This window comes from Oncorhynchus tshawytscha, linkage group LG12 (genome assembly GCF_018296145.1).
Source record: "Oncorhynchus tshawytscha isolate Ot180627B linkage group LG12, Otsh_v2.0, whole genome shotgun sequence".
NCBI classification, from domain to species: Eukaryota; Metazoa; Chordata; class Actinopteri; order Salmoniformes; family Salmonidae; genus Oncorhynchus; species Oncorhynchus tshawytscha.
The window spans coordinates 38,245,402-38,258,799 of NC_056440.1; the positions used below are offsets into that span (position 1 = coordinate 38,245,402).

The 13,398-nt window shown below is 42.8% G+C and overlaps 1 protein-coding gene across 1 annotated transcript in view; it reads left to right on the plus strand.

Moving 5' to 3' along the window:
* The first annotated feature begins 458 nt into the window (after positions 1-458).
* The window catches only part of LOC112263146 (cAMP-specific 3',5'-cyclic phosphodiesterase 4D-like), a 91,975-nt gene continuing 79,035 nt past the window's right edge, over positions 459-13,398 (plus strand). Inside the window, exon 1 of the mRNA XM_042330615.1 lies at positions 459-1,287. Within this exon, the coding sequence (XP_042186549.1) occupies positions 1,202-1,287 (86 nt within the window). The 5' untranslated portion in view covers positions 459-1,201. The remainder of the gene's footprint in view (positions 1,288-13,398) is intronic.

A 13,398-nucleotide genomic window follows, 5' to 3' on the forward strand; every position in this document is an offset into this window, starting at 1 on the left:
AGGGAGAGAAAGTGTGTGTAGAAGGGTGGACAGATAGTGAAGGAAACATGGTGAGAGAGAGAAAATAAGTGATAGAAAATTAATTCCCCAAATGATGGATGTCACCACTTCTCCACACACACACACACACACACACACACACACACACACACACACACACACACACACACACACACACACACACAGGTCAGCAACACCAAGCCTCAGAGGACTGGAAAGCTTCCCTCCTGCTTTCTTCTCTCCTCTCCCTGCCAGTTGTAAGCTGAATGAAGCCCGTGAGCTGTGAGTTCTAAGAGGATCAATAGGTTTAACTCACTGTACACAGGAGGAGCAGGCACACACATAACAGGGTCAGGACATCCCACTGACTGACTGCCTGTGAGGGTGGGAGGGAGGGAGTGAGAGAGTGAGAGAGCGATAGGGAGAGCAGGGACAATAGCGCAGCGCTCCACTCATTTTCTTCCCCCTTTCCCTTCCAACCCCGGGAGCTCATGGGGACAGGCAAGATCTAGACATAGCAAAAGAGAGGGAGATAGCGATAGACAGAGAAAGAGGGAGAGAGAAAGAGAGAGTGTGACATGCCCTGTCACGCTAGTGTCGACTGCTCCCGTGCCGACCGTCTTCCCTGTCTGTCAGGAAAAGGAATGTTTTCCGGAGAGATGAATCCCTGAACCCGTTCACCATGAGGATGTGGGACAGCGATTTCCAGATCCTCGCCGGAAGAATCCCTCGGAAAAAAGAGCAGCCGCCTGAGAAGCTAGTAGCTGATCCTGTGTGGACTCCTGGGTCACAGTGCTGAGGACTCTCTTCCATTCACACCGCTGAAGCATTACAGCACTGCTTTCTTGTTTTGCTCGTTGTCATATTTGGTGGATTTTGTTAATAGTTGTGTTTACCCTGCATTTTTTTTTTGAGGATTTGTTATGCTCCAAACTGCTTTTGTTAATCCAAGCTGGGGTGGCCTTGCATTATGTAGTCCATTCATATTCCAGCTGCTGACAACATGACTCCATAAAGGCTGACTTTGTGCCCAACACTGGAATGACTAAATGGACCTCCAGTGCCATTACTATGGTATAGAGCACAGAGCCGTCTAAGGGGCAGGCAGGCATGATGTTGTTTTGGGAGTGGTCACAGTGTGTGGAGGGCAGTGTGTGTAGATAGTCTTAAAGGTTAGAGGGAAGATTCATCACGCGGCTTCATGAAGCCTGGACTCTGCCACGGGGCGAGGGAGAGGACTATGATGCACCTCAGCAACTTCCCTTTCAGGAGGCACTCATGGATTTGGTGAGTTTGTGCATCTGTGTGCGTGTGTGTGCGCGCATGTGTCCAACATGGCGGCAACCGTTGTGGACATGAGTTCTGTTCTCCTGCATGTTCTCCTGTGTCCTATCTGTTCCCGCTGGCCTGTACCATTCCAGGATGGTTAGAAACCCCGACAGGCAGCCCAGTTCTACTCTGGAAGATTTCTTGTTCAATGGGCCAGACATTTCCTGCCATTTTCTCCCACATAAGCCTGTGGAGGCTTATGGAGCTAGCTAGCCATGGCTCCCCTGCTTTTGATTCCCCCTCTGCACTTTTCATCAGCCACTTAAATAGAGGCTCCTTTTGGGATGTGGCTTTGTCAGGGCCATGACAAGATTCCTTGCTGATTGCTATCTTCAAATGGTTTGTTATTAGAGCTAGTCATATAACAGTGACTCAATTTTTGGACCATAAGGGTCTCTGTCAGATTATTGACCCATACCTCAACGCTCCTGCTTCCTTCCTGTCCAGTATTAACATGCAGTACACTCTTCAACACAAACAGGCTTCTGCTTTTCTTTGTGCAATGACAGAAGTGTTCTGGAGAGTGAGCTCAAACGCTGGCTGTAGCACACGCTGTGCAGATTCATACTGTAGACATCATTTTGCTTCTCTACGTGTGCGCAGCCAAGCATTGTCTCAGGTCAGGAAAACTCCATACAAGACAATGGAACAATAATATAGCACATTTTTCTCAATCAATTTAGAGCGAACACATGTATTCGGTATAGGTGGCCGACGTGGGAATAAAACCTCTAGTGTCAGCTGTTGAGTTTCTCTAGGTCAGGTCACATGGTTAGGAAAATATGTACAGTAGTTCCAACTCATTGTTTACTTGATCAGTATTAGATTAGAGGCAGTGGAGGGATGCCACTAGACTGTGACCTTTAGAGAGGCCAAACCAGAGACTGTGGCTGTCTGAGGGAACAGCTGACAGACAGACAGCGGTCAGGAGGAATGTTCCTATCTAATCCAGTAGTAGCTACTTGAAGAGAAACAAACTATCTCTCGCTCTCTCTCTCTCTCCTTCTCTCTCACTTTCTCTCTCTCTTTCGCTAAAACACACACATGCTCAGCATTGCCGCAAGTTATCCTTTGATATCGCTAGCTAAAGTCACACTTCAAACTTGAAGTTGATTACTTTTGTCATACAGACGTGACATCATAGGGTTGCTGAGAAAGTATTTACCATGACATGCTATAATTTGTGAGGGCAACTTTGAAAGAGTTGACCTTGTCTGAAAGACTGTGTTGCAGATGCTTAAGGGTACCTCAAGATTTGAAAATACCAAGCCAGAAATTATAGTAAAATATTGAATTGTTTAAGGCTGTTCTTCCAGGAGGTGCTATCTAATCCTCATCCTCAAATCCATGGCAGTACAGTTAAGTAGGGGGATGTATAGTAGTGTACATGTAGGTGTGGGTCATAACACCCTCAGGTCACTGTTGCCTTCTATGTTTGCATCCCAAATGGCACCGTTCTGACCCGTGGTGTAAAGTACTTAAGTAAAAATACTTTCAAATAATACTTAAGTCGTTTTTTGGGGTATCTGTACTTTACCTTACTGTTGATATCTTTTCCTAAAGAAAATAATGTACTTTTTACTCCATACATTTTCCCTGACCCCCAAAAGTATTTGTTACATGTTGAGATGCTTAGCAGGACAGAAAAATTGTCAAATTGACACACTTATCAAGAGAAAATGCCTGGTCATCGGCTCATCCCTACTGCCTCTGATCTGGCAGACTCACTAAACACAAATGCTTAGTTTGTAAATGATGTGTGAGGGTTGGAGTGTGCCCCTGGCTATCCTTACATTTGAAAAACATTTACTTTTGATACTTAAGTATATTTTAGCAATTACATTTACTTTCGATACATAAGCAGATTTTAAAAACTTTTAGTCAAGTAGTATTTTACTGGGTGGATTTCACTTGTACTTTTTCATTTTTATCAAGGTATCATTACTTTTACTCAGTATGACAGTTTGTTACTTTGTCCCCCACTGCTTTTGACCAGGGTATATAGGGCTCTGATCAGAATAGTGCACTATGTAGGGAATAGTGTGCTGCTATTTTGGACATAGACTATGTAGGGGAGTTAAATAAGGATGCTTAAGCCTTTCATTTAGTCATGAATTGATGCTCATTATAGAGATTTAATGTTTTGGCTTTAGCAGGCTACTCTTAATGTATGGCAATAATTTGGCATTGCCATGTTAATTGGTTAGATAATCTAAATGGGTAATCATTCCTCCTCAGAGTTTCAGTACACAAGTACCGTTCCAGTATAGTACAAATACATAGTACAGTACAGAGTTTCAGTTTAGTATAAATGTTTTATTATTTTTCAATCATGTGTTTCCCCTTTCATGGATAGTCCCAGGGGTTTGGTGGGATATAACAGACAGATTGAGTGACAACATGGCCACGTTGTCATGGTTGTCTGAACAAAGACTTTCTTCTCATTCCTTTAGTGATGAGCTGTCAGAACTCATTTTGACGGTGTGTCTGTTTGCTGCAGGGGGGACCGAGCACTGTTTCAGTCCCCATAGAAGAGGAATGCACCATCCATCCCCTACAGTGTGTGTGTGTCTACAGATGAGCTTTCAGATGGATGGTGCATTATTTATCACTAGTCTTCAAACTTCTTGAGCTGGCAGCACTTTGGCACTGTTTCTCTATGGCTGCATTCATCTAGCAAGAGGGCAATATTTATGTCTGGGAGGGGGGGGGGGAACACCTTTCAAACCAAATAATCTAGTACATAAAAGTATAATAAAACATAAACAAATTTGATGATATCATAGTAAATTCATGACGTGAATGAATAAGCCTTTTCATACTTTGTAAAATGTCTATATTATACTGAGCAAAAATATAAACGCAACATGCAACAATTTCAAAGATTTGACTGAGTTACAGTTCATATAAGGAAATCAGTCAATTGAAATACATTCATTAGGCCCTAATCTATGGATTTGACATGACTGGGCAGGGGTGCAGCCATGGGTGGGCCTGTGAGGGCATGGGCCCACCCACTTGGCAGCCAGACCAATCCTAATTAGTTTTTCTCCACGAAAGGGCTTTATTACAGACAGAAATACTCCAGCAAGCGACCGTTGTTTGGTTAGCGATGTTTCTGTAGCACTCGTAATTACGGAGTTTGCAAAACAGATGGCCACTGGATTTATGTAAATAATCCTGATATCATTCTGCCAGGTAGGCATAGGCTACTTTGTAGTTAACATTGAATTGAGAAGGCTTTTGGCAAAACCTTTCCGTCTCTACCAGAGGAATGTTACCATTAGCATCATCGCTAATGGCACACGCACAGAGAGAGACATGGGCATTCATGTGTCATTTCAGAAAGTTGCAGGAAAACGTTAATCACATGCATTTTGTGGGCAAGTGAATGAATGTTCTTATCAGTTCCATAGATTTAGTTGATTTCCTACTAAGTTCAATACATTTTGAATATTGTTGAATTCCATTATAATGTCTGTATTCCGTGATTCTGTCTTATAGGGTCCTAGGGAATAATGGCCATAATGCGTTGAGTCTGCCTCCAGCATAAAAAAAAGCTTTGGACTTCCATACAAAATTACTTCTTCACTTATTTTAGGTTAAGGAAGTTTGTACAGTAGGCATCATTCTTTATCACACAGCTGTATAAGTTATATGTATAGATCCGTGTGCTAGAGACGAAAACAACGAGTGGTCTGTCTTCGCTCTGCTGTGTAACAGAACGTTTACGCTATACAAGCAGCACTCACCTAGCCATGCTATCCTCACCTTCATGTGGGTGCTAACAAGCTAGCATGCAAGCTAGGTAGTGTTACGTATCAACAGCCATTGCCAGCCAATCCAGTAGCGGTTGGAATCTATGGTGAGCTTCAAATGGTCACTTGCGTCGCAATATCATAGAGGATTTGTATAAAGTCCCACCCTGTTCAGCTCCCTCGCCCATCCATCCTACATAGCTCAACGGTCCCCCACTCACTCCACTTCTCTCTTTCATTCCATTGAAAGTGAATGGGTTCCAATGTTTAACCTTGCGATGTGGTTGTGTAGTGTGAATGCACTGTAAGGGCTGCTGGGGAGCAGACATTTTCTAAGCACCACTCACTTGAAGAAGCTGGGTGGTGACATCAAAGTTTTCAAACCCAGAGGCACAACATCACGATACTTCCGGAGCAGACTCGACAGACCAGACTGGGGTTTGGGAAGTCAATGGGAGAAGTGAAAAATGTGTCCTAATATGCTGACCAGACCGGACACGTCGCGTGTGCGAGCGTCGAAAAAGTTATTCAATTATTGCACCCACACAGCTCGCGTGCGCCAATGAGTGCCTGCGATGCCAAGGGCTAAAATAGAACTCCTTTCTATCTCTGACGCAGATCGCGCTGAAAGTCCTGCCTCTCCCATCTCATTGGTTTATAGAAGCAAAGATGAACTGTTTTTCCGGTAGTCGTGGTAATACTATGAAAGTTTAGATGCCAATCACCATATAAGTTAAAAGATGAAAAAGCCTGGAAGGAGGAGAGGTGACTAGAAACGATTCGGTTGGCCGTTTTATGTGTGGATTAATTGGCGGAGTAGAGGAGCTTGTGCATTTCAGGTAAAATAACTCAATGTTTATATCCCAGGACAAATTTGCTAGCAACAGCAAGCTAGCGAAATAGGACAAATTAGCTAGCAAGCTAGCTAGCTAAATTGCCATACATGTCCCCAAATTAATGTAATTGGTTCAGAGTTTGTTTTGATATTTTAACCTGCGTGTCGTGATCGCGTTTGGTGTTGGGGAACAAAATAAATGTATGCACGATAGTGCATGATGGCCACACGCGCAGCCGGTTTGGGTTCCGTATTAGGGAAACATTTTCTGGAATTCTGAAGGCAAAACCTAGATACATGTCTTAAGTAGTCAAACCTGTCATTACTTAAAGTTTGCGAAAGTGACAAACTGAAACGTTTTCATTTTGGTCAAAAACAACTTTTTATCAAATGAGTGCCTTTTAATATGTTTAGGTTCATTATTATTATTATCATCCTCATCTTAGAATTTTAATTGTTGGACCTAAAATTCCAGAAAACACTAGGAAATCAGCTCCAACTGATTTATATTTTGTAGTATTTTATGTCCAACAATGAAAATTCGAAAACAATAATAATAATAAACCCAAAAATATTTGCTCAGAAAAATTGGTAAGTATTCCCACTGTAACGCTCGTCGGAAGAATTGGACCAAGGTGCAGCGTGGGAAGTGTTCATATTTTTATTACAACTAAACACTAAACAAAACAAAAGAACAATGAACGTCACGTTCTGAAGGCTACACAGAGCTAACAAAAAACAACATCCCACAACGTAAGGTGGTAAAACAGGCTTCCTAAGTATGATTCCCAATCAGAGACAACGATAGACAGCTGTCCCTGATTAAGAACCATACCCGGCCAGAACATAGAAACACAAAACCTAGAAATAAAGAACATAGAATGCCCACCCAAAATCACACCCTGACCAAACCAAAATAGAGACATAAAAAGCTCTAAGGTCAGGGCGTGACACCCACGTATAATAATGAGACACATGTTATTTTATACTGTCACGTTGTATAAAAGATTGGAGACAGGGGCAGGAATACGTAATAGGGGGTTTTAATACTCCACCCAAAAATATACAACATGCCATGAAAAGGCACGGGGACGAAGCCCAAAACAAACACGTATACAAAAACACAGGGATGTAACCCAAACAAAAAAGTGAGGTTAAACCTCTAATAAAATACACGGACGAGACCCGTAATAACACTACACGGGACAAGACCCGTAATAACAAGCGTACAACAATACACGGGACAAGACCCGTAATAACAAGCGTACAACAATACACGGGACAAGACCCGTAATAACAAGCGTACAACAATACACGGGACAAGACCCGTAATAACAAGCGTACCACAATACACAGGACAAGACCCGTAATAACAAGCGTACAACAATACACGGGACGAGACCCGTAATAACAAGCGTACAACAATACACGGGACAAGACCCGTAATAACAAGCGTACAACAATACACGGGACGAGACCCGTAATCACAAGCGCACAACAATACACGGGACGAGACCCGTAATAACAAGCGTACGAGAATACACGGGACAAGACACGTAATAACAAGCGTACGACAATACACGGGACAAGACCCTTAATAACAAGCGTACGACAATACACGGGACAAGACCCGTAATAACAAGCGTACGACAATACACGGGACAAGACCCGTAATAACAAGCGCACACGACAATACACGGGACAAGACCCGTAATCACAAGCGTACAACAATACACGGGACAAGACCCGTAATCACAAGCGCACAACAATACACGGGACGAGACCCGTAATAACAAGCGTACCATAATACACGGGACAAGACCCGTAATAACAAGCGTACCATAATACACGGGACAAGACCCGTAATCACAAGCGTATGACAATACACAGGACAAGACCCGTAATAACAAGCGTACAACAATACACGGGACGAGACCCGTAATCACAAGTGCACAATACACGCAGCACGAAAGCCGAAACAACAAAGCACAGATACTCATAAGACCAACGGATATGGGAACAATAACCGACCAAGAAAATGGTGAACAAAGGGCACAATTATACAATTACTAATCAGGGGAAATGGGAACCAGGTGTGCGTGACGCCTAGAGGCCGGTGACGTAGACCTCCGGAACATGTGCACAGAATGAGCAACTGTACCGGGGGAATCCATGACATATACAAAAATAAGCAAGATTTGAAATTATTATATTTTAGTCAAATATTATATCTGTTTGGGCTTCTTGTGATTAATTTGCAGTGAACAAATTATTTGTAATTATGTTCTGGCCCCCGAACATCCACTCAAGAAAAAATTTGACCGTGGCTGAATCTAGTTGATGATCCCTGCTCTAGGACAAAGTCACCAAAAACAGAAGCTCCTAACATACGTCAAGTTTTTTTGCATTCTGACTTTGAATAATTATCATCAGTAATTCTAGTGCCCAATTTCAGGTACTGTAGTCTTAGGAGGTTTAATAATGGACCAGCCTAATCCTCTCTGTCCCTGGTTTCCCAACACTACCAAGCCCCTGCTGACTGAATGACTAGAACTTCACCCCCCTCATCTTGCAATTGTTTTACGGGATTAACATGAGGCTTTAGTTTTCCTCTTTACTTAGGTCTATCTCTTCAACATTAATATATTCAAATTCAGTCTTGCTATTCAAGGTATATTTATTTAAAGATCTCAAAGTACATGTTGCGCTCTGAATTCAAGCCAGTGTTGTAATTTTCTGAGCGTGTCGTGTTGTTAACATGTGCTCTGCGGTACAATAGACTAGAGTATGTATCTGAAAGCCCCATGGCTCCTGGTCCAGTAAGACATGAGCACAAGCAGATGCCAGACTAAATCTGCCATTTACCTCCATGACAATAAAGCCTCACCTGGCTAGAGAGAGGCTGATTGGCTGTTACACAATCCCAGTTCACCTTGGATTTGGCACTCAGCAGGCAGGCACACACACACACACACACACACACACACACACACACACACACACACACACACACACACACACACACACACACACACACACACACACACACACACACACACACACACACACACACACACCTACGTAGGAGAGTGATTTTTCATCTATACTCCTCAGACCAGTGCTATCTTTGTCAACAGAGGACGCTCGGTTGTCTTTGTCATAAGAGGACGTTGGGTTTAGAGCAATAGTTTGTCAGTTAGATAGTCGAGACTTCACAGCTCTCATTGAAGGGATTAATGAGTGGCTTAGTGTTAGGTTGGCAGACTCACTTTTCATTTGTCACAAACACATTTGTCGCCATAGTGATTTTTTTGGGTTGGACTTCGGAGAGCTAATTACTGTTCTTGTCTTTCTCTGCCGATGTTCAATATTATTACATGGCTATAAATACTTGAAGACAGAGCATTAGTTTCAGGAACAGAGTTAATGTGGGAATAATAACATTATTGTAGCTGGCACTGACAATTTGACTCAATCTAAAGGCATTTTCATCATGCATCACTATTTGTCATGTCCTGTTATTACCATTTTTGTGGGCTTGGGTCTGAGCACTCTAATAATGGGAATGAAATAAACATTGTATGTGGATTTCTATTTGCAGAAATATGAAATAATCAGAAATGTAACAACAGCTGCAGTGTACCTACAGTAATCATATACAGTGAATCCTAATACACTTTGATGTACTGAGCGAGGAGAGGAGAGAAGAAATGTGAGGTATATTTTTAGATACTGTACCATGGTACAGTAGGAGTTGAGATGGAGCTCTGCGCTTTATTTGCTCCCAGAGGTATTGGCACTGTGAGGCCTCAAGAATCAAGTCAGACAGGTGGTGAAACTGGATGAAATGAGCTGCTCCCTTTCTCCCCAAGAGCTCTCTTTCTCCCCATTTACTCTTGTGCAGGATCAAATAGTGTATACCCAAACTTAGAGAAAATTGCCTCACTCTCAGTTACTTTGCTGCGACCCGAGGTGGAGGTTAAGAAAATTGGCTTTTGGTGACGTCGTAGCGCTGCCAGAATCGCATCCTTCTGGAGGCAAAGCCATCACTCAGTGTACCCATAGGACCAGCAGAGACGAGAGAGAGAGAGAGAGAGAGTGTTGCTGACGCCTCTCCTGCAGCATCAATCTCTGTCATCCTGCCGTGCTGCTTGTGATACTCAGATCTTTATTAAGGTGGGCTATATAGAGCCAGAATGGGGGGCAGTCTACTGCAGAGCTGCATGGGGGCAATAGACAGCTTGTTGGAGAAGTGTGTGCGTGCCGTATGCATGTGTTGCACGTAGTGATGTTCCATGGAAAATGACTGTTCGTCTGGATAGGAGGAGCATCAAAGCAGCATAATACTGTGCCATTTCTAAACAATAAAATACTTTCCTTGTTACTCAACTCGCTACTCACCGCCTATACAGTAACTGTTGTTTGCACATTCACAGCTTGTTTTGTGTCTTTTGGTAGAGGAGTGTTTCATGCCGGGGAGTGAGTCAGTCAGTCAAAGCTGGCATTAGTCTTCTTACCAGATGTGAAGCTCGTCGTTCTCAGGATGTGCTGTTCTCTCCTCCTTATCCCTCTCTTTCCCTCACACACGCACGCCGAATGCACTCACAAACACACACACACACACACCTTTTCTCTCACTCTTATTTCACTCACTCTCACACACAGGTACTCAGACTCAGACACGCACGCACGCACGCACACACACACACACACATACTCAGAGCTTAAGTCAAAGGAGGTGCAGTGAGCCATGGCTGGAGATAATGTTCCCTTTACTCACGATAACCAGCAACAGCCAAGATCTAATGACTCATCCAGCACCCCAGATCTGCATCTTTTTTTATGTGTGTAGTGTGTGTAAGTGCGTGCACGTTCGTGTGTGTGAAAGTGAGCATTTATCAACCATTGTACTGGACAGAATATGTGCTTGGCAGGGCCAGTTCCTTTGAGTAACCATGCATCACTTTGTCTGGGATCCACTGTCAGATTCAATACTCAGTATATTTTCCTTAAAGGTGATAGCTTTACAAAATCAAATTGTATTTTTTTAACTAGGCAAGTCAGTTAAGAACAAATTCTTATTTTCAATGACTGCCTAGGAACAGTGGGTTAACTGCCTGTTCAGGGGCAGAATGACAGATTTCTACCTTGTCAGCTCAGGGATTTGAACTTGCAACCTTTACGGTTACAAGTCCAACCCACTAAGCTACCCTGCTGCCCCGCCATATTGCTCACATACACATATTTAGCAGATGTTAATACGGGTGTAGCGAAATGCTTGTCTTCCTAGCTCCAACAGTGCAGTAGTATCTAACAATTCCCAACGATACACACAAATCTAAAAGTAAAATAAATATATAAATATTAGGATGAGCAATGTCGGAATGGCATTGACTAAAATACAGTAGAATACAGTATATACATATGAAATGAGTAAAGCAGTATGTAAACATTGTTAAAGAGACTAGTGTTCCATTATTAAAGTGGCTAGTGATTCCATGTCTATGTCTATAGGGCAGCAGCCTCTAAGGTGCAGAGTCGAGTAACCGGGTGGTAGCCAGCTAGTGATGGCTGTTTAACAGTCTGTTGGCCTTGAGATAGAAGATGTTTTTCAGTCTCTCGTTCCCAGCGTTGATGCACCTGTACTGACCTCGTCTTCTGGATGGTAGCGGGGTGAACAGGCCGTGGCTCGGGTGGTTGATGTCCTTGATAATCTCTTTGGCCTTCCTGTGACACCGGGTGCTGTAGGTGTCCTGGGTATATACATATGAAAGGTGTCCTGCAGTATGTCCTAAAAGTGTTCTACAAAGACACCAAATTAAAGTGGCTAGTGATAAATCAATATCAATAATTATCAGCAGGATATTACTAACCGGGTCAATGATGATATAAAAACGTTTAATTCATTTTGATAATGAGATATAGAATTTTTCAGTACAACCGTCCATTTCACCTCTGACCTCGTCTTCTGGAATGGGAGAAGTGACAATATGCACGTGGAGAGGTGGTTGATGTCCTTGATAAAACCACTTAGCACCTCGGGTGATGGAGTAGCCACTATTAACCACGAAAAATGAGTGATGTAGGTGAAAACAGTGGCAGTGATGTACAAAAAGAATAGTAGTGATGTAGGGCTGAAAACAGTGGCAGTGATGTCAATAATTGAAAACAGTGGCAGTGATTTATGGTAGTGATGTAGGTGAAAACAGTGGCAGTGATGTAGGTGAAAACAGTGGCAGTGATGTAGGTGAAAACAGTGGCATTTGATCTGAGGTGAAAACAGTGGTAGTGATGTAGGTGAAAACAGTGGCAGCCCATAGGTGAAAACCAGTGGCAGTGATGATGGGTAGAAAACAGTGGTAGTGATGTAGGTGAAAACAGTGGTAGTGATGTAGGTGAAAACAGTGGTAGTGATGTAGGTGAAAACAGTGGTAGTGATGTAGGTGAAAACAGTGGCAGTGATGTAGGTGAAAACAGTGGCAGTGATGTAGGTGAAAACAGTGGCAGTGATGTAGGTGAAAACAGTGGCAGTGATGTAGGTGAAAACAGTGGCAGTGATGTAGGTGAAAACAGTGGTAGTGATGTAGGTGAAAACAGTGGCAGTGATGTAGGTGAAAACAGTGGTAGTGATGTAGGTGAAAACAGTGGCAGTGATGGCCATGGAGAAGGAGCAGCTTCCAATGAAGAAAATATTGATAAAAAGGGTTCAACTGTTTCAGTTATTTGAAAGTGGTTTGGCTTTTTGAAGTCCGATAAAGAGCAGAGCAATGTTCGGTGCAAATTGTGCCGTAGACAGGTGGCTACGAAGTAGCATGTGAAGCAAAATCAACATCTAAAGCAAAATCACTCTTTGGAACATGCTGGAAGTTTGAGTTTGCGCCACGGTATTGATAAATTCTCCTCAAGCACCAGCTAATCTAGGGATGTTCGCCCGAAGCAGTCAACACTGGCAGCATTTATGCCCTACAAGCAAACATCGGAAAGACAAAGACATCACAAATGCTATTATGCATTGCATTGCTATGGACATGCTACCAATTAGCACAGTCAAAAAGGAAGGTTTCAAGAGGCTTATCAATTTAATTGACCCCAGGTACCCCTGGCCGCAAACATGGAACAATTTTTCTTGGGGCAGCAGGGTAGCCTAGTGGTTAGAGCGTTGGACTAGTAACTGGAAAGTTGCAAGTTCAAATTCCTGAGCTGACAACGTACAAATCTGTCGTTCTGCCCCTGAACAGGCAGTTAACCCACTGTTCCTAGGCCGTCATTGAAAATAAGAATTTGTTCTTAACTGACTTGCCTAGTTAAAAAAAGGTAAAAAAATAAAGGTATAATTTTATGTGTACCTCACATATTTTAAAAACAATGTAACCTTTATTGAACTAGGCAATTCAGTTAAGAAAAATGTATTAATTACAATGACAGCCTATCCAGGAACAGTGGGGTAACTGCCATGTTCATGGGTAGAATGACATA